We start from the raw sequence: 25,269 nt of genomic DNA on the forward strand, positions 1-25,269 counted from the left end.
GAGATTTCTCTCCAGACTAGTGTTAGTATATGTAAATGAAATTCACCTGCTCAACAGCCGATTCGGAGAGAACGCCCAGGGCCCTTTCCTAGCACATTTATGTATAGAGCCTTACATCACTACCAGAATACTGCACTGCTGCTACGACATCCAAGTGCTTTACCATCATTTGATTTGATTTTAATCCCTTTCAATAAAAAACACTTTAAAAAGTTACACAGTACAGAGGTTAGGCTACATCTTGTGGACTCCAGCTGTAATTCACAAAGCCATAAGGTGGAAGACAAAATAATAGAAGACACAGCAATACAAGAACTGAGCTGCAGAACAACAGCACAATAAGTGTATCCTCTTATTAAGCCCATTTGCTGCTTTTTATTCTAAATTTAAGGCTGATTCTCATGTATTGCTGGACTTGAAGACAGGTCCCAGGCTAGCTTTCAACAGCATGCTCCTGATCAACACACCTGGCTAAGAAGAACAAAAGGACTGTTTTATATCAAAGCACCTTCTAGGATTGAAACAATATACTATGCCATCCCCAGGTGAGTGTTTTTTATCTGTAAACCCCTAATTGTCCCTACGGAGTTGACACTGTTTAGTTTTGTCAAATTAAAGCAGATACAGAAATGCATGCCATGAATGTGAGGGCATTGTTTACATACATACAATAATAATGTTACTACACTGAAGTCACGTAGGTCTTAAGGCCTTGGGCAAGGTGTCAGCCAAATAAATAACAACAATAATACAAATAATTCCAGCTCCAGAGAGTCTGTGTAGACTATTTACAGGCAACATGAAAGCATTATTTGAACACATGGCCAAATATCCCAAGACAGCTGAAGGTAAGTAAAATGAGTCTACAATGTCTGAACTGCTTCAGAGCCCAATAAGAGCGATTTCTCAGCTGACAGATGGTATTCAGGTGGTATTTTCAAACAAACCTGGAGATAATTCAGGTTAACAGTTTTTTTACTTTAAAATAAATGCACAAACAAATAACCTGAGGGAAAAAAAAATACAAACACCCTTTTAACAAGACATCTTCATCAGCCATTCTTGGTAGGAAAAGACTTGAAAGGGAAATAATTTCAGACACCCATTTTTGAAATACCTTTCTACAAATGTGATGATAGATGTTTAAAGTTGCACTTGAATATAATGAAAAGTTTCTCTCTTAATAGTTTTGTTTATTACTGGTTTGTTTTTCTTTCTTTGTCTCTTTTTAAATCAAGTGTTGACAGCACACTGTCTTGGGGCTGGTATCACTTTTATTTTGCAAGTAAACAACAACCCAAAAGATCCATTGCAAAATATATACATTTTGTTATGCAAGTGTTTACAATATTTGAAAAGTTGAGATCCGACTCAACTGGGCCTTTGCGGAAAAGAGCAATACAAAGAGAAGCAAGCATGGCGGAGGTGAAAACTATAAACTATCCAACTTACACTGTAAAATACCTGTCTGAGGTTCCACATAGCAATACACAACTTCTATCATTCTAGTCCAGGTGTGGCAAACACTGGTCTTAGAGAGCGGTTTTCTGCTTATTTTATCCTAAATCTTTCAACTACCAAATTGATGCAACTGTTGGGTTTAATTACTCAAAATGGCCATGAGTTCAAGGTACCTGTCTGCATTTCTCAATCCAGTGCAATTCAGCCTTGTAGCCTAGTATTTGCTTACTATCCCTTTCATACAGAGCTGTGATGGTGATTTAATTAGACTTAAAAAACAAACTAGACCACACCCATGAGAAGCAAAGACCAGCACTGGATTGAAGCGATAGATGTCAACCTTGGCTTGACAGATGTCCAAGTGTGATGATGTATTGGCATCTCACAAAGGCTAAAATTGGTTACAGTAAACTTGACTAAAGCCAACAATGAGTTCAACTGAAAACTCACATGCAATGAAAACCCAAAAGATCCTGAACTTCTTTTGGATCAGCGGTGGAGATCAACACTTTAATGCGTGCAGTGGTTTTCAAACCGGTCCTGCAGTACCCCCTGCCCTGCTGGTTTTTGCTCCAACTGAGGTCTTAATTGCTTAATTGAACCATAATTGACCTAACAAAGCAATATACCATTCAATTAAGTAATTAAGACTAAGATTGGAACAAAAACAGGGCAGGGAGTACTCCAGGACCAGCTTGAAGACCACTGGTTTAATGGACTGTATATGCCTAGACCAGGGTTTACATGTAGTTGTCCTCCAGATTAAAATATCAACGGCCAAATTGGCCGGTGGGAAATATGCCAAATAAATAAATAAATAAATAAATAAATAAATAGATTAATAGCATATTAAATAGCCTAATATTGTGTGACCTATAAGATATGTTGCCAAGACATACAGTAAAACATTACTGAGTGTTTGGTCATGTGACTGAATCTATCCCAACTGGGCAAAGCTGGGAAGACTGCAGCACAATCCCTGAGTCTGCAGAACAGGATGACAGCCTGAGAAGAGCCGCCGTGCTGAGGAGAGGGTGACAGGGTGGTGAGGATGGCAATTGTGTGAGGGGCTGTAAGGCTATTTGTTTTATTGTATTGTTGTAGCCTATATGCTCAGTTCGCAAAGTTTGAGAAGATTTCATTCTGCTGACTACTTTAAATAAAATACATTTGTTGGATCATTGCGTTTGTGTTTTATTGCTGTTTAAATGCAGGTTATTATATGGCTTTAAAACATATGTCTGGTAGTTGTTCTGTATGGCTGGAATTCTAGAAAAAAAAGTCTAGCGTAAACTCTGGCCTGATTTGATACCAGAAAGAGATAGTATAACATGAGGTCAATTAATTACGAAAGGGCAGAATGCAACTTTATGCAGACCGGTTTTGTAGGCTGAAGAAAATCAAAATTCCCATTGATTGGAAGGTCGATTAGGAGAGGTGTTGGGAGACCCTGAAAATCCTACTGGTGACCCCAGCAGAGACATAACCAACACTGCATAGCGAGTCTGTGATGAGTGTCTGACTCATTGTAAATGGAAATTAAGCTGACAGCCGAAATAAAGCAAAGTACGAAATAATATATACTTTTCCACTTCATTAAGCTTAAATAAATAACAATTAATGATCCAGTTCTCACTTGCCCATTCTCAAGTCGACGTCTGACATGAATTCACAGGAAGTTGGCAATTGTTATAAATGTCCACTAATTAATCAAAGCTACAGTGAACGAGCGCATACAATTAATCAAAGCTACCGCGAACGAGCACGTACAATTAATCAAAGCTACCGCGAACGAGCACGTACAATGTTTGCAAAGGTGACTCATGCGGGGCGGCGTGGAGGAGTCAGAGTAGTAGCTCTCCTCTTACTCATCCTTTACACACCGCAAATCTAGGCGTGGGAAGCACCCAAGATAGCCCAACTCCCTACGTAATTTACAAGTACTAGAATGAAGAGACGAATGCCTGAAATAGACCCTATCCCACGTATATGTTGATATTTTTAAAATACACACGTGTAATGTAATAATGATTCACTGCATTCGCGTAGGAATGAGTGACGACCCCAGACACAGCGCTTTCCAAGCCACATATTTGATTTTTTTCACACTACAACATATTTCCCCAATACCAGATCGTTTGTTGTAAAGATGGCGGTGCCAAATGTGTTAAATAAAAAAATCTATAATAATAATAATAGTAATAGTATAGTATAGAATAATAGTATTCTGGGATGCCAAGTCAAAAAACGAAACATAAGTTATTGCACAAGCGCAAACAATACGTATTACGATTGCACAATATCGATCATTTACAGGAACAAGCAGTGAAGGTCGAATACGTTTAATAATTCAAGAAAGACTGGAGAAGTTGCAGTGTCTGGGCTGCGCGGAGGAGAGCAGTCTGCTGTGCTGCAGCCAGGTTTACACACGACAACATGTCTGTCTACCTTGTGAAAATCCCATGTAAGTCCGGTGTTTGGCTCTGATAAACATATCCTCGTCTGCCGCCATGACGTTTAAGTTAATATTGAACAAATCTCTGTTATGTCAACGGTCGTATGTGTTATGCCCCGGTCCTGCAGCTGGACAGTTCACTTCCTAGTAGCGCTGGGGAGATGATCGATGATACCGGTAGTCGATGTTTTCTGTCTGCACAATTGCAGGCGCGCCCTTGCAGCGCAGATTTCCGCACGTCTGCGCAGATCTGCAGAATTCCTCCAGTCCCGCCGGTACTGCGGGGATCTGCGCTGCACGGACGCGACCAATCAAATTGGAGTAGAAGCGGCGGGTTTCAGTGATTACAGGACAAATGCACCCATTTCATTGTAATATTTGTTGTAGCAAAATAGAAATACAATTCGTTATGTGTGTTTTATTTTATTTTCTGAATGGGTGTTATGACTAGTGTAATAGAACACCATTATTTCTAGTCTCAACGCTCTTTGCGTTCAAGTGTCTATATGTGTTTTGTCAAAAGTGAAGCTTATCCGTTTAGCTCACTTCAGTTATTTTGTAATATATTCTTACAAATAAGGCAGTGTCCGCCCTGAAACTACCACTGAATCTTGTCACTTTAGTCAAATTGTAAGAGACTTGCTCTGACTTCTGTATGTGTTTAATTGTGCTCGGGTCTTATTTATCCCATCTACTAGGTTCTGTGACAATCATTTGGCCAGAAGTGTTAGAAAATTAACAGGTTGAAATGAATGTTCTTCGATTTATTTATCCGCAATTAAAAACGCAAAAGAAAAAACAGGCAACAAATATATATATATATATATATATATATATATATATATATATATATATATATATATATATATATATATATTCAAGCACCAGTGAATGTAGTACTGGGTGTTTTAAGGACAGATCAATGTCATTACCACGCTGTGCCTGTTTCAGGTGTAAAGAGATACGCACATCATCTAATTTGATTTTTGATTATTAGATTCTTTTATTGCAAATAAACCTTCACTGGATAAATAGACCTGAAATTGTAATACATAATATAAATCTATACTATTATTATTATTATTATTATTATTATTATTATTATTATTATTATGGGAGCAATTAGAGGGTACATTTTGAATATTATTTAGGGTATATATTTTTTAAATGTTCATGTATGGACTATGGACATATTCCAGTTTTATAGCCCAGTTTTAATATGCCTTTAAATAGATTAGCCAAATGTGTATAAAACATGTTTCCATTTCCAAAAGGAAACTTGATACTTTCCCCACATAAACTTCTTTGAGTTCCTTTACTGAAAGCTTGCACATTCCCAGGTACAGTGTATTAAAACCTTTTGTGCTAGTGCTGATCTTAAAATTGCTGGTTATACTTTCTGCAAGTAGGCCTACGTATATATTTAAAGAAGAGCTCTGTACATTTGGCCTCTACGGAGACCGAATAAGTAATTACGCCTCCAAACTCCACTTAAACATGACATGTAATTTCAAATATTTAGTACTTGGTTCTTATTAACTTAAAAACAAAGAAAAAGAAAAAAAAAGAACTAACTTTCATTATGTATCAGTAATGGAGAGAATAATAACCCACAAAACGCCGTTGTCACTTTAAAGTGTTGTTATTCCCATGTGTCTGCAACTGAATGATCCAGTTAACTTTCAGAAAGGGGGAACTTCATTTTGCAGTCCTCTCTCGTCCTGTAAGAGCTGCAGGGAAAGAAACTTTGGCAACACACAAAACTGGCTGCACTGCATGAATTGACATAAAAATCAGTCTGCAAGCCACAGCGATCAGTCTACACACAACAGTTGAAAAGCCTCATTAGAAATAGAAAATAAGCAGAAAATTAAAGCAATATTAATTCCACCCATTGGGATTAGTTAATGTTTGCCCTAAATATTTATAGCACAGGCCAGAGGGGCACCATTGAAAAATTCAGTATGAAGCACTTGTGCTGAAGTGAAAACACATTCTTCCCTGGAATCTGTCTGCAGCCCAGGTGATGTATGTATATAGCAGACATGGCTGCTAACATGACAAAAGGGATTTATTTATGAAACACAAATATGGTACACCACCTGCTCCTACCAAGGGGTTACTACCGCCACCAAACTTTGTCAGGTTGGAAAGTTTTCCGTCACTTTTCACTTGCCATGTTGTGAGATGCAGCTCTGCTTCTCTCTCTCTTTTGCACTCAGTCATTTTCCATTCCACGAAGCCGCCTACCCATCTGTAGTCAGTGCCCTAGCCTTATGCCTCTCGAAATTGAAACAGACTTGGGCAAAGGTTCATTAAGCTAAAACTGGGACCCTGTACCTGGAGCAATCTGTTCCCTGTCCCTGCTGTTTCTGTCTTGAGATATACATCAAGATAATGAGGGTTGCCAGCACTCCTGCATAAATAAACATGAAAAATTCTCAGTGAGGTGGGCCAAGAGGTTACAAAAAAAAGGTTTCTGGAGCAGTGTAGACTGGCTCCTAATGTGTAGCATTTTATCTACACACACACCTGCTTGGCTGTAGGGTTTAATTACTAACACATATTTTACATAGAGAGTCCCAGGCTCATTGTAGACATATGTGTTACTCATGGTTAAACATTACAAAAAATAGATTTTACAATGAATTGCAGTAAAAAAAAAAAAAAAAGCCAATTCAGGGGTGGTTTTTCTGCCTGACAACTCCCTATCTGAAACATTAACATTGTAACAATTGTTACAAGCTGCAAGTGGAGGAAATAGGACTGCTTGTTGGGAGAATAAAAACAATAACCAAAAAGAAAATAAGAAAGAAAAATAAAAACCTTCTATTCATATCCTTTTGTATGTATTACAGGTATATCTCAACCATGCTTACAGGTTTTCATAAGGACTTCACACAATTCTGCTTTTTCGAGGACGGCAGCCAAAATCGTGTGTAAATCTGTTATTTTGGTGTTCCAGTGATGTATCTCCCCACTTCCCACTCTCACAGTAGGGGACACACCTGGAATGAAGAACAGATTAACTAGGTCAAGAATGAGAGATGTCACCTCATTGGAACACACTGTATTCAGCTAATATCTTCCATATGGGCTGGGAGCGTTTGTGGGGCTTCTTCTCCTTGGGATACTGGATACCTTTCCCAGTCTGACAGCACACAAAATAAAAAGAAACATACAGAAACTTGATTTAGCCTGGTGTTACAGCGAAGAGGAAAGCTGATATTTCAACGGCACTGAATGTTTATAAAAAGGAAGCTGTGAAGGATTGTGACATAAATTGCTATTGACTTCAATGCAACACATTTGAATTGAGGAACTGCCGTATCTGTGTGGTTACATGGATTTTTGTGCTAAAGTGCTATTTTAATCACATTTCCTGAATGAGGTGAAATATGTTTAATGTGAAATAGCAAACAAGCCTCTCCAGCAGGCCAGAATATAATCAAGTGTGGGTGTTTGCCACTTTTATTCAAATGTTTAGTAAAACCAAAATGATGAGCCCAAGACCATAAGATTCATAAGTATATAACTTCATCTTCATCTGCTATTTAGTTAATATTGTTTTCTTCTTGCTCGTTTGTTGTAAAGAACACACAGTTTCCAAACAGTTTTTGTCATCAAAATGTTTTTTTTTTTCAGACCCGAGGTAACGGTTTTCTAATGAAGGCTAAGGAAAAGAGCCTGCGACCTTACCCTTATTACAGGAATACAGCAATTTTATGTAAATCTGAAGACACGGAAACCGACACAAATCAAAAAAGTGACAGAATGTCAGTGCGACACTCAGGGACCAGGAAATGAGCTTCGGTTTATTATAAAATTTAATGGAATTCCACCGGCTCAGATGGGGTTGGAATCAGGTGACCGGCTGGCACAATGAGATCCGTCACACCATCCCCTTGGCAGGGGAAAACCAGATGCTCTCAGAAGACTGTAACAATGTTTTAGAAAGTCAAACTGCGGCACTTGAGATGTGTAACCTTCTCAATAGGAAAAAGCTTATGCCGAATGATGAGAATGCCAGCCTTATGAAAACGGAATGGTCAAAACCTTTAGTCAGCGTCCGGTAAATATTAGCCAGGATCCCAGCTCTATGATGGATAGCTGCAGTGTGTTTTTCTCTATATAAGCATTCCACTGGGAGAGGGGTTGATTCGGTATTCATTACCAGACTCACTGGAGTGAAGATGTACAGTGATCTTCAGGGGGAAATCATACCAGCCCAACGTGAGTGTTCCTTGTTTGCCCTGATGTCAAAGTATGGCAACACTAGCATAGAAATAGAATGTGTATGATTATTGGACTGTGAAGCACGTTCAAGGTGAAAGATTTAGGTTATGTTTTGTGTCTCAGGCTTTGTTTAAGATGTGGCTGTGGGTCGGTGTAGACATTGCATTAGAAAATCCTCTTATGTTGCCAGCATGAGCTGAAGCTGTATAAAATATGAATGCAGGTCATTTTTATAAGTAGAACTAGCTCCTGGTTTTAAGTAAGGGTATCCAAAGCTATTACGGTTCTGCATTTTCTCATTGCCTGGCTATTGTACTTCAGGAAAACTGCAGATATGGAAGTGAAATGCCTGGTATTGAGATGGACATCAGAGTATTGGTAGTTTGCATCTTTCTCATAAGCAGATTGTTGACGCTAGTTTACACACCTGACTGTCACAGCAATGTCTGTGTGTCACAGTGATTTCCATGGTTACGCTTAAGTGGCTCCTACTGAAGGGTGTAAGAAGTCCAATTGATCTGTTGCCCCTGACAACCCTAAATTCCATCCGATGATCAAAAATTTGTAGAACTGTCATCTGAACAAGGAACTGAGCAGCATTTCAAAGGCCAAAAAGCCAAAACAAATGATTGCTTTTCAATTATCTTCCCAGCACAGAATCCTTCGGCCTGTTCAAGCATGTGTTGTAACACTTTAGCAACTCTAATTGCTGTGTCTTGTACAGCACTACTTCACTGCATTACTTTTTTCTTGGACAACACTAAATTAGGACTGTCCAGGAAGAAATACTGTAACAATGTCCATACAGTGATCCTGGGAAGTGAAGTGCATGTTTTAAGCAGTATGTGATGATCAGAAACCCTTTAAGACATACATCTGTTAAAGACCTTGCAGAGGCTGCGAAACTCCCAAACCAGGGGGATGGTGGAATCATTGGACTCAAGTAATACAATATTATGGTAAAATAGATAAATAATCTAACCCTGTTAATTCCAACAGGATGGTGGTGATGTCCAGGAATAGACGAACAGAACATTAATGATTAATTTGCTTTTTCTAATCTATATTAATGATCTGGACTCTGGGATAGTTAGCAAACTTGTCAAATTTGCCGATGATACTAAAATAGGTGGCTCAGCAGATACAATCTCGGCAGCACAGGCTATTCAAAGGGACTTGGATAATATTAATTTGTGGGCCGACACCTGGGAGATGAAATTCAAAAATGTCCACTATAATTACACTATGGGAGGAATAGAACTAGATGAAGTAACGCATGAGAAAGAACTAGGAGTCTATGTGGACTCCTCACTTTCTCCATCCAAACAATTTGGGGAAGCAATAAAAAAGGCAAACAGGATGTTGGGGTATATTGTCAAAAGTGTAGAATTGAGAACAAGGGCAGTGATGTTCAGACTGTACAATGCACTGGTTAGAGCTCATCTGGATACTGTGGACAGTTCTGGGCTCCACACTTCAAGAAAGATATCGCTGCTCTAGAGGCAGTTCAGAGGAGAGCAACCAGACTTATTCCAGGTCTGAAGGGAATGTCCTACTGAGAGACTGAGGGACCTGAACCTTTTCATCCTGGAACAGAAAAGACCATGTGGGGACTTGATTCAAAAAGAAAAGGACAATCCTACCCCCTGATTATTTGAAGAAATAAGAATAGAAACTGATCTCTTCTGAGGAAATGTTGATTAAACAAATTAAAATGCTTTGAGAAGAGGTAGATAATCTTAAACTAGAGACTGGACACCTTGAACGTGAGAAACAGGAACAAGTGACAAACCACAATCAGACTGTGTCAAATTTGGGAAATGTACTTAAAGAGGCGAGTGAAAAGCAGGGTAATATGAGAAGGATGTCAGCGGTAGGGATGCACTGTGCAGTAGCGTTAGGAGCAGGAATAGTTGGCGAGGATCCCGATTGGGATCTAGATAGGAAAGCAGGGGAATATGAATGTGAGAGATATGGAGGATGCAGCTTCAGTAATACTGCGCTGCCGCTGTATAATGAAAATGATAAAAGGGTAAATAAATTATACCCAGATCTAACTGATCCCTTAGTAATTCCAAATGTCCCAGCAGCACCAATAGAAATTAGCACGGTGCCGAGAGGTCGGGGAGATAGAGACAGGGTTAAGAAAGCAGAAGCTACAGCCTGCCGCACACACACCTGGAACACCCTGAAAGAGTTCAGTGCAATCCAGATGGGAGCTGAACACGCAGCACTCGGGACCTGACCTTTCAAAAGGGAGGGGAAATGGGTGATGAAATACTGATACCACATTTTTGTATGGCTAATTCTTGCTCTGCTCAAAATATCCATGAGGGGGAACTGAAGAAGTGCTGTTCAGTCTGTATTTTTTGACTAACCAAATATACATTCTACTGTACTAGCTAAAACCCAAACTAACAATAACAAGTTGTCTAAGTAGGGCAAAGGGGACGTTAGGTCCCAATGTATGTTGCAATGTCTAAACTTATGAACTTTTGACCATGTACATGATCTTGTATGAATACCGCCTGCCTAGACCATCCCATTGGAGCGAATCTGACATAGAGGAAGCATTACCAGATTGTATAAATATAACTTGCTTGGTGTAAAACTTTGAGAATATCAGGGAACTTCCACTGATGCTCCCCCGTGTTAACCCGTAATAAACTCTCTTTCCAAATTCAAGACTCTGAGCTTCATTGAGTAAAGAAGGTTTCTTCACAGAGAATGCCAGAACCACTCATCCTCTATCACTTCTTTCCATTCAACATCCCTTTACAGATGAAAGAGATCACTGACAACAGCCAAGATGCTGGGAAGAGCCAGTACTATAAATACTTTTGATCTCAGCTGTGTGGTGTAATAGGCAGAGGATCCTTGCTCTCTGAAGTTAATTAGGTGTTTTACCAATTAAAGAATTATGCTTAAAACGTTGGAGTGTGCATCTGTGTGGAGTAATCAAAGTTCAAATGACTACCCTGGTAGGATGATAAATAATGCCAGCCAAGTTTCTAGACCGCATTTAAGATATAAGATGGTGTTCTGTAATTGAGAAGTTATATAATCACAATGATAGATTACACTTAGGATAGGCAATTTCTTATTAAATGTATTTATATACATACATATTATCATATCGATAACCCAAATCGATCCACTGCTGAATGAAGTCCCCCCCACCCCCACCCCCAAGATATTTGCACTTGCTCCTATCTACACCTTCTCTTTTCCATGTCACACCTGCAAAGTTTAAGATGTCATCTTCCTATCTCTTATCTCTTATGTCATTGTATTTCAGCTCTTGGTATCGATTCAATTGAGTCCTTTGTCCATCTTTGATCTGTTTGTGCAATGTGTCCGGCCCATTGCCATTGTAACATTTTCACTTTTTCAATGATGTCACATATTTTGTTTTGTTCTCGGATGAATTATTACAAGCATACATCTATCCATGCTTCTTTGTGTTACCCACAGTTTCTGTAAGATCTCTGTCTAGTTTCACAGCCTGAAGTGAGCACTAGTAGTATGCATTGACCAAATACTTCTCTCTTCAGGGAAATAGGTAGATTTGGGTAGATTTCCATTCAACAGTGTGTTGCTTCTTCCAAGTGCACTCCATTCCATGTGTACTCTTCTTTTTGATTTCTTCCATTATATCTCTGTCTGCACTGATTTGTTGTCCAAGGTAGACATAACTTCAATACTTCTACTTCAATTTTCTTACATTTAACAAAGCTGTTAAACATGACTTTGGGTTTAGTCAGGTTCAATTTTACTCCCGTTTTCATGCTCACATCTTGAATTTGAAGTTGCAGGTCTTCGGGTGTATTTGCAAATATGACAATGTAATTTACTAGTAAAAAATAACTCCTTATGTGTTATTTAAACCAACACCACCAAGTCTGTGAAACCTTAATAATAATAAAAAATAATTTCTTTATTTAAGCAGTCTACATTTCCCTCAGTGCCTTTTGTTGAGCAGTCAGGTTTATGTGGCTGACAGCTACAAATACAGGTTGTGACTGCAGAGGCATTAGAACACATAGTTACTATCAGCCTCCTCAAAATGGTGGAACTGAAGGAATGACAGTGGCAAATTGAAGCCCGCTTTTAAGTTATTTATTTTCATGGAAGGAAACCTTGGGGACAAAATGTAATACTATTTTTTTCTAATCCCCTAGCTAAAAGCACTGTGGAGCCTGAAATCTGCATTGCCACTGTATTTTAAATGGCCTAGTTATTTTCTTTTTCACACTGATGCACACTGCATGGGACGTTTTACTGCCCTTCATAGTAATTGTAGCCCACAGCCAACACTTTGCAAATAACATGATGCACACTTCACAAGGGGAAAGACATATGCACTGCACACAGGATATGGGCCATCCGAGAACCGGTAAAGGGAGGGAGTCGCTGCCGGAGGGAGAGAGAGTTGTCTCTTAGATCAGCTGAGGAGGCAGCCTGGCAAATGGGAATCCTCAATCTTCCACTTTTTGCCCGTATTCTGCTGTTTCGTTATAACATGGTATAACGGAACAAAATGTTCAGACGTTCTTTGCTTTGTTTTTTCTTTTTAAATCTCATGTTTCAATATTTCAATATTTGTTCTGTTCCTTCCAACACTGCGTCTGTCAGGGAATGTGAGAGACGATAATGCCTGCTTTGTTGCCTTCAGATTGCAAAAGCCTACACTACCTGGGAAAAGGAGCAATTTTCCTTCTGAGATAATTGTCTTAACAGCAGGGAGAGAAAGAGACAGGGAGAGTGAGAAAGAGAGTGTTAGTGCCAGGAGTAACTACACTGTAAGAAGTAAAGGTTCTAATAAGTATCTTTTAGGGTTCCTGGGGTTGATACTGTGGAGGAACACTTAAAGGTTCTTATTAGAACATTTTACCAAGGTTCTTTGAAAACAAGGATCCTTAAACCTTTAATGGATCTTAAATCAACCGCGATCATGATGAAAAGGGTTCTTAAATGATCCATTGTGTTTACGATGGACCTCGCGGTTCTTAAACGAACCCTTTAATTAAAACAAACTCACAAAGAACCCAAAGGTTCTAAATAGAACCGCTAAAGAACCTTTGCTTTTTAGAGTGTATCCCCAGCGACAGATAAGAAAACGACTCGGCACGGGAGGCACCAATTGTCATAACGCCCACTCTTCAGTTGAAAAGGAAGAGCACTCACAACTGAACGCAAGTCTAATTGATAGAAATTGACATTTTCAAGCTGCTTCCTTCTATGAACTCTGCTGAGAGGTGACAGTCCAATGACATTCAAGCGTAAATGATCTACCTGATATTTATGTTATCAGGTAGTGTTAACTGTTAACGCAGGTCAGTAGGCTTTATTGTCAGTATGATAGCTGTATTATTAATTTAATTAACGTATTGATTACCATCTGTTGGTATTAATTAAGAGCTGTTTTGGAAACGTGTGCAATTATCTGCTTTACGTTCATGGTCTGTTCTGCGGTTCCTAGGAGCGCTGTTGAAGTTGTCTGAGTTTATAATGCTCTTTTATAGACTGTTTAAAACAGCTGCATTATTTAAGTCAATAAAGGCGTCTACATAAATAATAGAAATTGTACTATTCCAAACTAACACAACTGCTTGGAAATCAATGAGAAATACAGCATTTACAAAAAGATACATGGCACAATTTTGGGGGTATATGTGTTTCTATAAATAAGACCCGGAGTTCCTGAAGTGCTATACACTTGACGGATATGAATTGAAAGTGAACAATGTAGTCTCGTTTTATATTTACCCTCTTCCTTTACAGCTGGTCCACGGACAATAGCAGAAAGCTGGAGGATTCAGAAGGGTGTTTTTTCCTGAATCTTTGAATAAAAGGTTTCGTTCTGTAAAACCTAACATACAATTACCGAGTCTCTTACATGGAAACTCAGTTTTGTTTATGCGTGGAAATTAAGGTTTAATTGCAACCATCTGTGGTGAATGCAAGCTTCATAGTAATCATTATATCAAAAGTTATTACGTGAAGTGGATGCAATGTCCTTGTTGTTTATACTAATGCTTAGAAGGCTGGGCCAAAAGGTTGCCTGATTAATAGTTTCCCCGGGAAAAAATAAAAATACAAAAATGAATACTGCTCACTCAGGTAAAAAGGTCTTCATATACAGGAGTAACCTGTGTTCATTTCAATATTCCTTTTTCTCTACAGGCATCTTCACACTCATAGCTAATATACTCTGTGTATGGGAGCTCTTTGCGTATTGCAAGTGAAGTGTAATACTGATAATAATAATAATGTTATCTTATAAAGGTTTTTTATATAAAGCAGCTTACAGAGACATGGCACTGGACTGAAAATCTCACATTGATATTTTATACATATCTGTTTTCTACATATCCCATCTATTTTTTTAAGGGAGAAGTACAAACTGTAATAATAATAATAATAATAATAATAATAATAATAATAATAATAATAATAATAATAATACTTTAGTTGCTCTAAGCTATAAACGTTACCTCAATGCATCTAAATGTAAAAATACAGCAATGAAAACAATACACACACACACATTATTATGTAGGCCTACCCTCTAGACATATTACCTCTGGAAGTGCGCTGTGAGTTCGTTCAGACCAGTAAGGGGACTATTTTAAGTTCTTAGTTCTTAGTTAATGTTGGCATATAACGTTTTTGTGTGTTTGTGTATGTGCTATTTTAAGTTTGTCATGTTTTTTTTTAATTATGATATTTCTTAGCAGAAGCCCTTAATCCAGGACGAGTCTGGGGTCGATTATCGGTAGACGATGCCAAAACTCCTTGCTCCCTTTTCCTTCTTAGACAACTTCATCCTCCCTCCGACAAAACTCCCTCATCCCTCTTTCACACATCTATCCCTATTGCAATGGAAATGAATCACAGACGGTCTCCACCTACTCTGGACTATAGATTCTCATTGGTTTGAACACGTCAGGCACAATTTAATGACTTTAGAAAGCCAGATGAGAATTAACCAGCTTCCCAAGTCTGTGCGAGTACTTAAATGTATTATCATATGTTTATAATCATATGTGAATTCACATTTGTATAACTTTATAGTACAATAAATGTCATTCAATAGTTTGTGTTGTTTTCAATAACAATTTAAATGTATGGGCAGCTTTTCGAAGGATGATATGACGTTTTAGAGCACGAATATACTTTTCTCATTTTTTATGCTACGTGTTGCGAAATGTGTTTCACTTGTTGCAGTCAACATTGCAATGGTCAGTTAATTGTGCAATTAGAAATTAGTATGGAGATAGAAATAATAAATTAACAGAAACGTTATAATCATACAAAAACATAGTATTTTTAAGTAAATGTCACAATATGATTTATGTTGTGTTTAATGTAGCCTACACCGTACAGATGGCGATATCTGTAGGAGTGTTTTTTATCTCAAAGTTATCAGTGTAATTTAAGACTTACTGTATATTGTACTTACACAAATAAGCGATATCTGGCTTGTATGCATAATTAATCTCAAATGCTAATACAACATATCGACAGTTGCTTTATTGAAAAAACGAACTTTTACAGATCTCGTTGCCTGGACACTGAAGCAACAATGTCAAATTTTCAGGAATGTATTCATTTAGTTCATGTACTTGTTACAGTAATACAAGATAACCTGTGTAGTGTCATACTGTAACTTAGTGTTTAATATAATTACTCCTGTACACGAATGATTGCAAAAAATCGTAACTGCATTAGTGTATACACAGGGCAGGGTGACTCGCTCTCCCCTTGCAGCTCAAATATTGTTGTTTTACCTTATAGCCCATTTTACTGGAAAAGCTATGCATTCAATATACTAATTATACTAATACACACAGATATCCATCAATGTATATATTGCTAGATAATCTTTCATTTTTGAGATAAAAATATAGATTTGTCTTACAGTATTATCAATAGATAAACTGATCATATAATTAATATATTAACTGATAATTAATATAGTCTTATCAAACCATTATGCCATTTATCATTAAATGCTATACGCCCGTGCACTTCATTGCAGAGTACACCGATCAATAACATAGAAGCAGGAAAAATGGGCAGCGTAAGGATCTGAGCGACTTTGACAAGGGCCAAATTGTGATGGCTAGACGACTGGGTCAGAGCATCTCCAAAACTGCAGCTCTTGTGGGGTGTTCCCGGTCTGCAGTGGTCAGTACCTATCAAAAGTGGTCCAAGGAAGGAAAAGCGGTGAACCGGCGACAGGGTCATGGGCGGCCAAGGCTCATTGATGCACATGGGGAGCGAAGGCTGGCCCGTGAGGTCCGATCCAACAGACGAGCTACTGTAGCTCAAATTGCTGAAAAAGTTCATGCTGGTTCTGATAGAAAGGTGTCAGAACACACAGTGCATCGCAGTTTGTTGCGTATGGGGCTGCGTAGCGCAGACCAGTCAGGGTGCCCATGCTGACCCATGTCCACTGCCGAAAGCGCCTACAATGGGCACATGAGCATCAGAACTGGACCACGGAGCAATGGAAGAAGGTGGCCTGGTCTGATGAATCACGAGTTCAGGGTGTTGACTTGGCCTCCAAATTCCACAGATCTCAATCCAATCGAGCATCTGTGGGATGTGCTGGACAAACAAGTCCGATTCATTGAGGCCCCACCTCGGACTTAAAGGATCTGCCTCGACGAGTCAGGGCTGTTTTGGTGGCAAAAGGGGGACCTACACAATATTAGGCAGGTGGTCATAATGTTATGGCTGATCGGTGTATATACATGTATATATGTCTACATTTAAATGAAAGCTTAGTCGTAGTCTTAATCTTTTTGTGGGGATATTCTCTTAAATCATGTTTCTGTTATTTGTTACCGTTTAATTACCCTCAATTAAAATAACACCCTCATAAATACATAAAATAAAGTGGCGGCTCAGTGTCACGCATATTTACATACATATATATTAAATTACTACTACTACTAGCACCACCACCAGTAGTAGTAGTTTTTCAATAGGCCACACTGTGTTTACTTCCTTTTATTGACTATGAGAGTAGGCTACCTTTACACCGGCGCAAGTGAACGATGCTCAGAAGTCGCCTGCACTTCCAAAAACAAAAAAGTTTGTTTGAAGTGTATAGTCAATGTTTCAGGTAGCCTTATGTATTGTAAGTGCAACCAGAACAACACACTGTTAATGAATCTACACTGGACTACTGTCCGGATTAAATCAAAACTTTGCCCCAACGTAGACCCTTTTCACTGCTAGGCGGAACACACTAAAATTCAAGTATTTTCATAAAAATAAAAAGTATTGATATAACACCATAACAATACACGTTTGTGAGAATCTGCAGCTTGTAACTGTGCTTCTGTGTCGCAGATGTGTATGGCTGTATTTCGCAAGAATAATGGCCAGACAGATAGTCACATGGCATTTTTATAAGTAATTTATTTATTTTATCCAAACTTCTTGAACGCATCATTTGACTTGAATTGTCAATAATTACCATTTATTTCAAGTATGCAGACTCAGCTACATAACCCACAGGATTGCAGTTACCAAAGAACAAGCCACCCCTGAAATATAGGAATAATGTAGACACAGTAGTCAAACAATGCTGCTATAGGTACAGCTAACTTGTATATGTGCCCCTTACTGGTTATAGCGCATCATAACAGAAAGTGGCGCCGACACAGAGAGCCTACGGCGCAATCTGGGCTATTCTGACATAACAGTCTGAACACAGAGCTCCTGGCAACCGTTTAGACAGAACTACTACGATCTGGTTTTAATGAAATGAAAAGCAAAGTGCATCTTGTGTTTTGACTTTCGAAAGAGAGAATACACAACGAACACACACGCATATATATATATATATATATATATATATATATATATATATATATATATATATATATGCTCTACAGAAAGATATACATTAGAATTAGTCTGCTGTACTGTATGACCCTTCAACTTAATTTCTAATCTCCCTTTCATCCCATGCTTAATAAAATCCTACAATTCTTATAAAACGTTTTATTTGGTCAATTTAGCTGTTGAGCAATCTGATTTCTCTCTCTCTCTCTCTCTCTCTCTCTCTGTGTCTCCATCCCTCCCTCACCAGTCTCTCTCTCTCTCTCTCCCTCTCTCTCTCTCTTATTCCCTCACTCACTGCGCTGTGCTGCTGGCTGGGTTTGAGCTGTGCCGACTCTGGAGTGGAGAAAGCGCGGAGACGCAGCGCGGCGCGGAGAGCAGGCAGTTCAAATCGCGCAAACAACAACACGTGAGGAGCCCGACTCTAAAAATACGAGTCAGTCAGTGTGCGTGTGTGCCTGTGTAGGTGTGCATGCAGGATCTGCAGTAGTAACAACAGCAGCGAGACTTCAGCAAGACAATACATCATCTTGGAGCTTCATTTGTTGCATTTTTACATATATCCTATTTATAAATAAACATGATAATCGTCGCGAATGGCTGTGTGCTGCGCATTGGGGATATGCTGCTTGGCTTCCTATGAGACCAGGTCGTCTTCACGTTCCCTTTTCTTTCTCTCGATCACCGTGCAAACCAAATCTGACCAAACGGGGTACAGGATGAAAAGTACCGGGTTGCTGCTTGGTTACTTTTTGGTGAAAGTTTTGGCGCTGCTCTGTAACGCCGAGGGAGAATCCGGGCTGCAGCTGGAGAGTTTTGTGATGGTTCCTGGCGCAAACGCGTCCAGAGACGGAGATAACGGGTTTTCAGACGCCCCGCACACGGAAGACAGGTGTCGGGGCTATTTCGACGTGATGGGGCAGTGGGATCCGCCGTTTATCTGCAAAACGGACAAATACCTGTACTGCTGCGGCACCTGTGGCTTCCGTTTCTGCTGCGCGTTCAAGAGCTCCCGGCTGGATCAGAGCACCTGCAAAAACTACGACACCCCCTTATGGATGCAGACCGGCCGACCCCCCTTCAAGAAGAACGACCCCGCACACGACCCCACCAAGGATAAAACCAACCTGATCGTCTATATCATTTGTGGAGTAGTGGCTATCATGGCACTTGTTGGGATATTCACCAAGCTTGGACTGGAAAAGGCGCACAGACCTCAGAGAGAGAACATGTCCAGGTAGGTCTTTGAGGCTGATGCTGATATTAATCACCTACAGCAGTGCGCACCATGCAACACAAGGTAGTTTGGAAAGAGGGGCTAGTGGCGCGGCAGGGTACAGTTCATTATTTTCTGCAAGCCATCGAGAATGACGAGCGCTATTACGCAGTGGCGGTATCTGCTCCCGTGTTAGTCTGGTGCTAGGGACTACAGGTGTTAGGCTACTGCAATTGCAGCACGTTTCCAAAATGATATATCCCACCTACCATAGCTACTCTGCACTTCAAGGCGTTCAGTGTTACAATCTGTACAGTATAGGGCTCGGAGGTGTACCAATTTCACCTGGGTAACACTTTTTATCAAATCACAGACACGACCATAACAAAAAGAGCGTAGCCTAATGACTTTTTAGTCATTAACTGTCAAAATACAATCGGGTATATTTTTACAGCATGCTTTTTTACCATCTCTTTGTACAAGTACGTGCGCTAAAGCTACAGTGAGAGGTTTAAATTCAAAACGGTGGTTACGAAATATTTGACTTTGATAAAACTCACAAACGATTCAGCACATGCTTTGACTGTCGTTGAACAACTACTGTAAAATTACACAAACAATCACAATGCCATAGACCTTACTCGCAACTAGGTCATGGTCAACAGGTTGCGTTAGACCAGAGACCGCTGGGTTGCTATGTCCACAGACGGTCCTGACATCTAATGGTGTGGGTAGGATTTTCATTGTTTCATAACGACGATGCAGATTTAATTTCCATGATGAATTCACTCGCTAAAATGGATACAAATACACACGAAGATGCTTACGAAGCATCAGCACATACAAAATGCGCATGTGCATCCACTAATAATAATGATGATAAAGTTAAAGCAACCTTGACTAACATGGACAAATTGTAAATTGTAAAAATAAAGCTTTATAATTTCCAATAAAAGCTGTCTTTGCTTTTCTAAAGAAGCACTTGCTGTAAGACATTTAAGGAGCTGTTGGATGCAACGTAGGTGGCAAGAGCAGGACTGAGTCGAGATTTAATCGCGGAAAGATCTTTATGGATGTGTTGTGTGGAGCAACACAGTGAAAATGGATCCCTATGCGCAACCTTCATTTCAGAATAGAAATAGTGGTGCAGTCTTTGTCACTACAGTCCCTGAGTCCTTGTCAAGATCCACGTCCTGTCACTACGCACAGCTCCTGCACATCGAAGTGAAGCTGGTGTAGGAGACATACGTAAAAACGAAACTGGAAGATAAGTGCAATGTACTTGTGCAGTACAAATGCGCTTCGATGTCCACGCCACGGGACTGTTTTTCAATCTGTTTTGGCCAAGAGCATGTATCCAAAAGTAACTCCACATGTTAAATCTGTAAATCTATTTAGAGACAACGTGGCCATTGAAAAGAAATGAAAGTAACCTATTTTTTAATAATAATAATAATAATCATATTTTGAACTGGATCAAAAATCTTCGACACTTGTACTGTTAGCTGTCTGTCAGTTTCTAACTGCGTTGAATGAAGAATCACCTGATGGTGAATATATAAATATATAAAATAATGTCTGCTTAAAAATGTTTTAATTAAGCGTATATGTGAATTAATATTATCTTATCGAATCGTATCAATTGCCATCGAATCATCCAAGCAATTGTTTCTACACACCACATATTCTTTAGAAGCTCTCCAAACATTCGCCATCACAGGCCTGCCATTGTCTATCCATCCATCTACCCAGTGACTTGCTTTTAATATATGAAAAACTTTTTTGTCGCAGTTTCGACAATATAAATATATATGCGATTACACAACACGCTTAATCAGAATTCCTAGCCATGTGAAATGCAATAGCCTCACAGAACAAAAATCTGTATTTATATTATCACCATCATATGCATAATAATGTCCATTAGTATCATCATTATTATTGTTGTTGTTGTTGTTTGGAACCACAGTCAGTTATGCATCCAAACGATTTGTAACTGAACATACAAACCAATGCTAATTGTCTTTGTGCACAATTGATCTGAGGCGTATTCGCATATATATATATATATATATATATGTTGCTTTATCAAAGCGCTCTTCTCTGAAGTGGTTGTAAAAATGGCCAGGCAGTGACATAAAAGCACATAGGACTCACTCAGCAGGTAACGAGGTTTGATTTCCTATGAATGAAATACAGGTGCAACAAATGCAGAAGAGCAGCGATATTCAACACATTGGGATACGATACTGTATATTGTATACTGTAATGCATACTGGCATTTTAAATGCTTGCAATTCATTAATGCTGGCCTCCCGAATGGCTTGCATATTGCTGAGTAAGGGGTATGCGATGTGTATTAAATGTTAGAATTAAACTAAACGGAATAGCCTGGGTGTAGAGTCATATGCAAACTCAGTTCACACACAGTTCATCATCATAATCTTCAGCATCATTCTGGTACATTAATCACAAGGTTATTTGATTAATGACTGACCAGTTGGGCTTGCGCCGCTGTAATATGAGTTATTTATCCATTTCAAAATATTTCATTATAATAATCTGTCCTAATGCTACGTAAATAAAATGCGGTAAGTTTGACTCGCTTCTCACAAATAAAACAAAAATCCGTTTACATTCAAGGATTTTAGATCTCCCTGTTATAATTTGTTATAATTTCCCTTATTGACGGAAAGTAGTGCTTTAATCAAGTTTAAACTACCAAGTATGCGGAGGCCTGGGCTATTACAACGCTGCCCGTGTACCGTAGCGTATATAAACTGGACCTTCAGGTATGTATGTACATGTGTATATTTGAATCAATGCCTCATGACCAGAAAGAGTCTGTAGTGCTAATGTTGTCATACTATTACCTTCGTGTGTGAATGCATTTGTGCAATGCTCATGAAACACAGTAAAGCAACACTATCTGCACGTCTTTTGATTATGTAGAGAAGGAAAAAACAACTTCAGCATCAATTCTCATCACTTTCTCAATTGCCGGGAGATGACGCGATGCTGTTCCGTCTGCGAAATAGTTAAATGTGACTGAAATAACTGTGTGCAGTATGGTTATTAATTGCAGAACCCCCCACCACCACCACCTTTACTCCCACTACTTTGCTGCTAGAGGGGGCGTACGCGTCTTTCCCACACTGTCACTCCCCAGTATCCTGCTCAACCACAGGACTGTAAAATGCTGTAACATGTGCCTTTTATTTTCACACTTGGGAACAAGTACCTACTAATGTGCTGGTTTAACATGTGACTACAAATGAAGTATGGTGCAGAAATAAAGTATGATCAATAATGAATGCTTTCATATCTTATTCTGCTATTCTATTTTTCTACCCATCTATCTGTCTGTGTCTATCTATCTATCTGTATTGATCAGGTTTTTCTTTGGACCATGAACTGCTCATAAACCGAGGAACTGTGGAAAACTCAGACACGGTCCTATCAATACAGCCCTGCAGGAGCTCTAGCCCTTAAAACATATACAGAAGTGGTAGTGATAGTACCAGACAATATATTCGCACTGAGTGCCAATTCGTTGGCTTTAAATTTTAAATTTCCACAATCTGCCGTTTTCACAGCGGGTACTCCGTGCCTGTTGAATTAGACAATGATTTAAGCAGAATTACAAACGCCTAATCCAGACTTTAAAAAGACTGACGCAAATGAAACTGGAGCCAAAAAGGCAGATAAGGGAACTATATGGGGATGGTTGTCTTTCACCTAAGTGAGGCTGTCAGTTATGCAAGCATTACCCGACCCCGCACATCACGGATAAATTGGATCAAGAACGGGACGATATTTTTAGAGTCGATCTGCTCTGACACTTGAGTTATCTTTGCGCTTGTCTATTGCGCACATTTCCACTGGCGCAGCTCTGCATACATTAGTTTGCCGGTGGCTTTTTCATGGGCATTGCTTTTAATTCGGTGCTAAATAAACAACAAATCAAAGGGGATTGATTCCTAATAAGATCTTAACACGAGAATTAAAGACGCGCAGAAGATACGTTTTCAGTGACGACATTGGACTCGTCCGTGTCGGAGTCGCACATTACAGTTATTAATGAGGCAAAGTGGCGATTATGCACCATGTTAAACCATAATGAATACCTGCTTGCAATAGTGGACAGTCCAGCACGTCAATGTGAGAAAGCTGCATCGATTATTTAATGAATAAAGTGAAATCCTATGATGCAGCCCTGAGTTAATTAGATACACGTTTTTTACAACTATTTCTGTATACGAGTGAGATTTTATGTTTGTAGAATAATATGTATTTAAAATGTAAATGTAACTAGTATTATTCAGAAAAGTGTCTGGGTCCTTTATTGTTTGGGTTAGCTTTAGTTAAGTTTAGGATGTGGGTTACATTTATCTGACGATGAAATCAAACATTACAGGGAAAAAAATCTTCGGTACTTAAAATGTTTAGGTAACTTTTTCATGCCGGGGACACTCTGACATTACGGATGCGACCACAGCTGGTCTTCAAATGCTCAAAAGAGTTGTAGGGCAATACAGACGCGCACACTCAACCGTGTAGTCGGACCGTACGGTCTACGCATATCCCAGCCGAACACAACATCACCTACGTCATAAAAGACTGAATCCCCACGCATGTCGGAGTCACGCTGCATCCGCGACAGTCTTCTGTGTCGCATGTTGCACCCACAGGTTGCACCCACAGCCGTGCTCTGTAACCCCCATAATCACCAAGCGCGTCTTGTCTCCGCAGAGCCCTGGCCCACGTGATGCGCCAGCCGGGCCCGGGTCCGGGGGAGCCGCTGGAGCGCGAGGACGGCCTCGGCGTGCACGCGCAGCACTACGAGAACCTGCAGGCGCGCGCCACGGCCAACAACCTGCGTGAGTGACGCGCCCGGCGCATGCCCAGTGTCGTCCCGTACCCGTGCACGTTGGGCTGTTGTTTTGTTGGCTTGTTTTTGTTTTTGTTGTTGTTTGTCCCCGAAGACGTCTGCACGGAGCTGCCCACCAGACGCGTAGGTTATGACTGCCTGCAGGCGATGGGAGGCAGATTGGTGGAGGAAAAGAATGGAGAGAAGAGAGGGATGTGTTTTGTCATGGATCTCCGGTGCACCTGGGGTCATACGCCTCAAGGGGTGTCTGTTTATTCGCTTCCTTAAGGGGGTCGTTTCCTGACATCAGTGCGAGTCTTTATGCTAATGAGGAAGTGCAGCAGCCAGCGTGCCTACCGTACACCCAATTAGTGTAGGGCTGTAATAGGACATAGAGACACGTTGAATGATTCTGACGGTCCAGCGAGTGTGTAAGTGATGCTTTCAGACAAACGGATGAAAAATAATTAATATCTCCTTGACTTCTGCTGATGTGAGCTTTTATGACTTGATATAATTATCAATCATTGGTGTTGTCAATTGCATTTTTTTTCCACACGGGGTAATCATATACCGACCTCTCCTGGATCTCTCTTAAGGGAGTTTGCCATATTCTGTCCGTTTTATGGAATAGATAAATTAATCAAAATTTCACAATTAAGCAGCTGGTTGTGCAGTGCTAAAGGAGGTTCTGTCCTTGACTCACTGTGCAGTACCCTGAGCAAGGTACTGTCCAATCTTTTAGATTGGATGTAAACCCAAGGTCCTGTTGAAAGTGCCTGCAGGAGCACTAGTGGATACATAATTCATTCCCAGAGTCCCTGTAGGTCGCTTTGGGTAAAAGCATCTGTTGAATTAATTTTAAATAGTAAGTAAGTAGTATTATTAATGATCTGGAATTGGACAAAAAGGAGGTAGTGGTAGTGTCTTGTTTCTTGTCTGAAGAGTGTAAACGACATTTCTAGTCAAAGTGACCATAATAATAATAATAATGGTAGATAAAGACCCAAAAAGCATTCCAGGAGACTTAAACCCCCTTTCCTTGTTGGTTGTAAACCTGAAAGAACACCAAGAGCAACGTAATGAATCCAATTGTTGTTGTTTTGTTTGCATCTACAATGTGACTACACTTCCCTTACATTATTTGTTTTAACTACTGGAGGTTGAGGG

At 39.6% G+C, this 25,269-nt stretch overlaps 2 protein-coding genes across 3 annotated transcripts in view; one reads left to right on the plus strand and one right to left on the minus strand.

The window, feature by feature from the left end:
* The window catches only part of cpped1 (calcineurin-like phosphoesterase domain containing 1), a 255,753-nt gene that overhangs the window by 43,465 nt on the left and 187,019 nt on the right, over positions 1–25,269 (minus strand). Inside the window, exon 1 of one of the 2 annotated variants that reach the window (XM_066690131.1) lies at positions 3,910–4,086. The exons of the other annotated variant lie outside the window; for it this stretch is intronic. Within the exon in view, the coding sequence (XP_066546228.1) occupies positions 3,910–3,973 (64 nt within the window). The 5' untranslated portion in view covers positions 3,974–4,086. Of the gene's footprint in view, positions 1–3,909; positions 4,087–25,269 lie in introns of those variants that run through there. 2 annotated transcript variants of the gene reach the window in all.
* shisa9a (shisa family member 9a) overlaps positions 18,219–25,269 on the plus strand; it is a 91,755-nt gene continuing 84,704 nt past the window's right edge. The window contains exons 1-2 of the mRNA XM_066689777.1: positions 18,219–19,250; positions 23,982–24,109. Coding sequence (XP_066545874.1) covers positions 18,610–19,250; positions 23,982–24,109 — 769 coding nt within the window. The 5' untranslated portion in view covers positions 18,219–18,609. The remainder of the gene's footprint in view (positions 19,251–23,981; positions 24,110–25,269) is intronic.

The sequence above is a fragment of the Amia ocellicauda genome, chromosome 17 (genome assembly GCF_036373705.1).
Source record: "Amia ocellicauda isolate fAmiCal2 chromosome 17, fAmiCal2.hap1, whole genome shotgun sequence".
In the NCBI taxonomy this organism is placed as follows: Eukaryota; Metazoa; Chordata; class Actinopteri; order Amiiformes; family Amiidae; genus Amia; species Amia ocellicauda.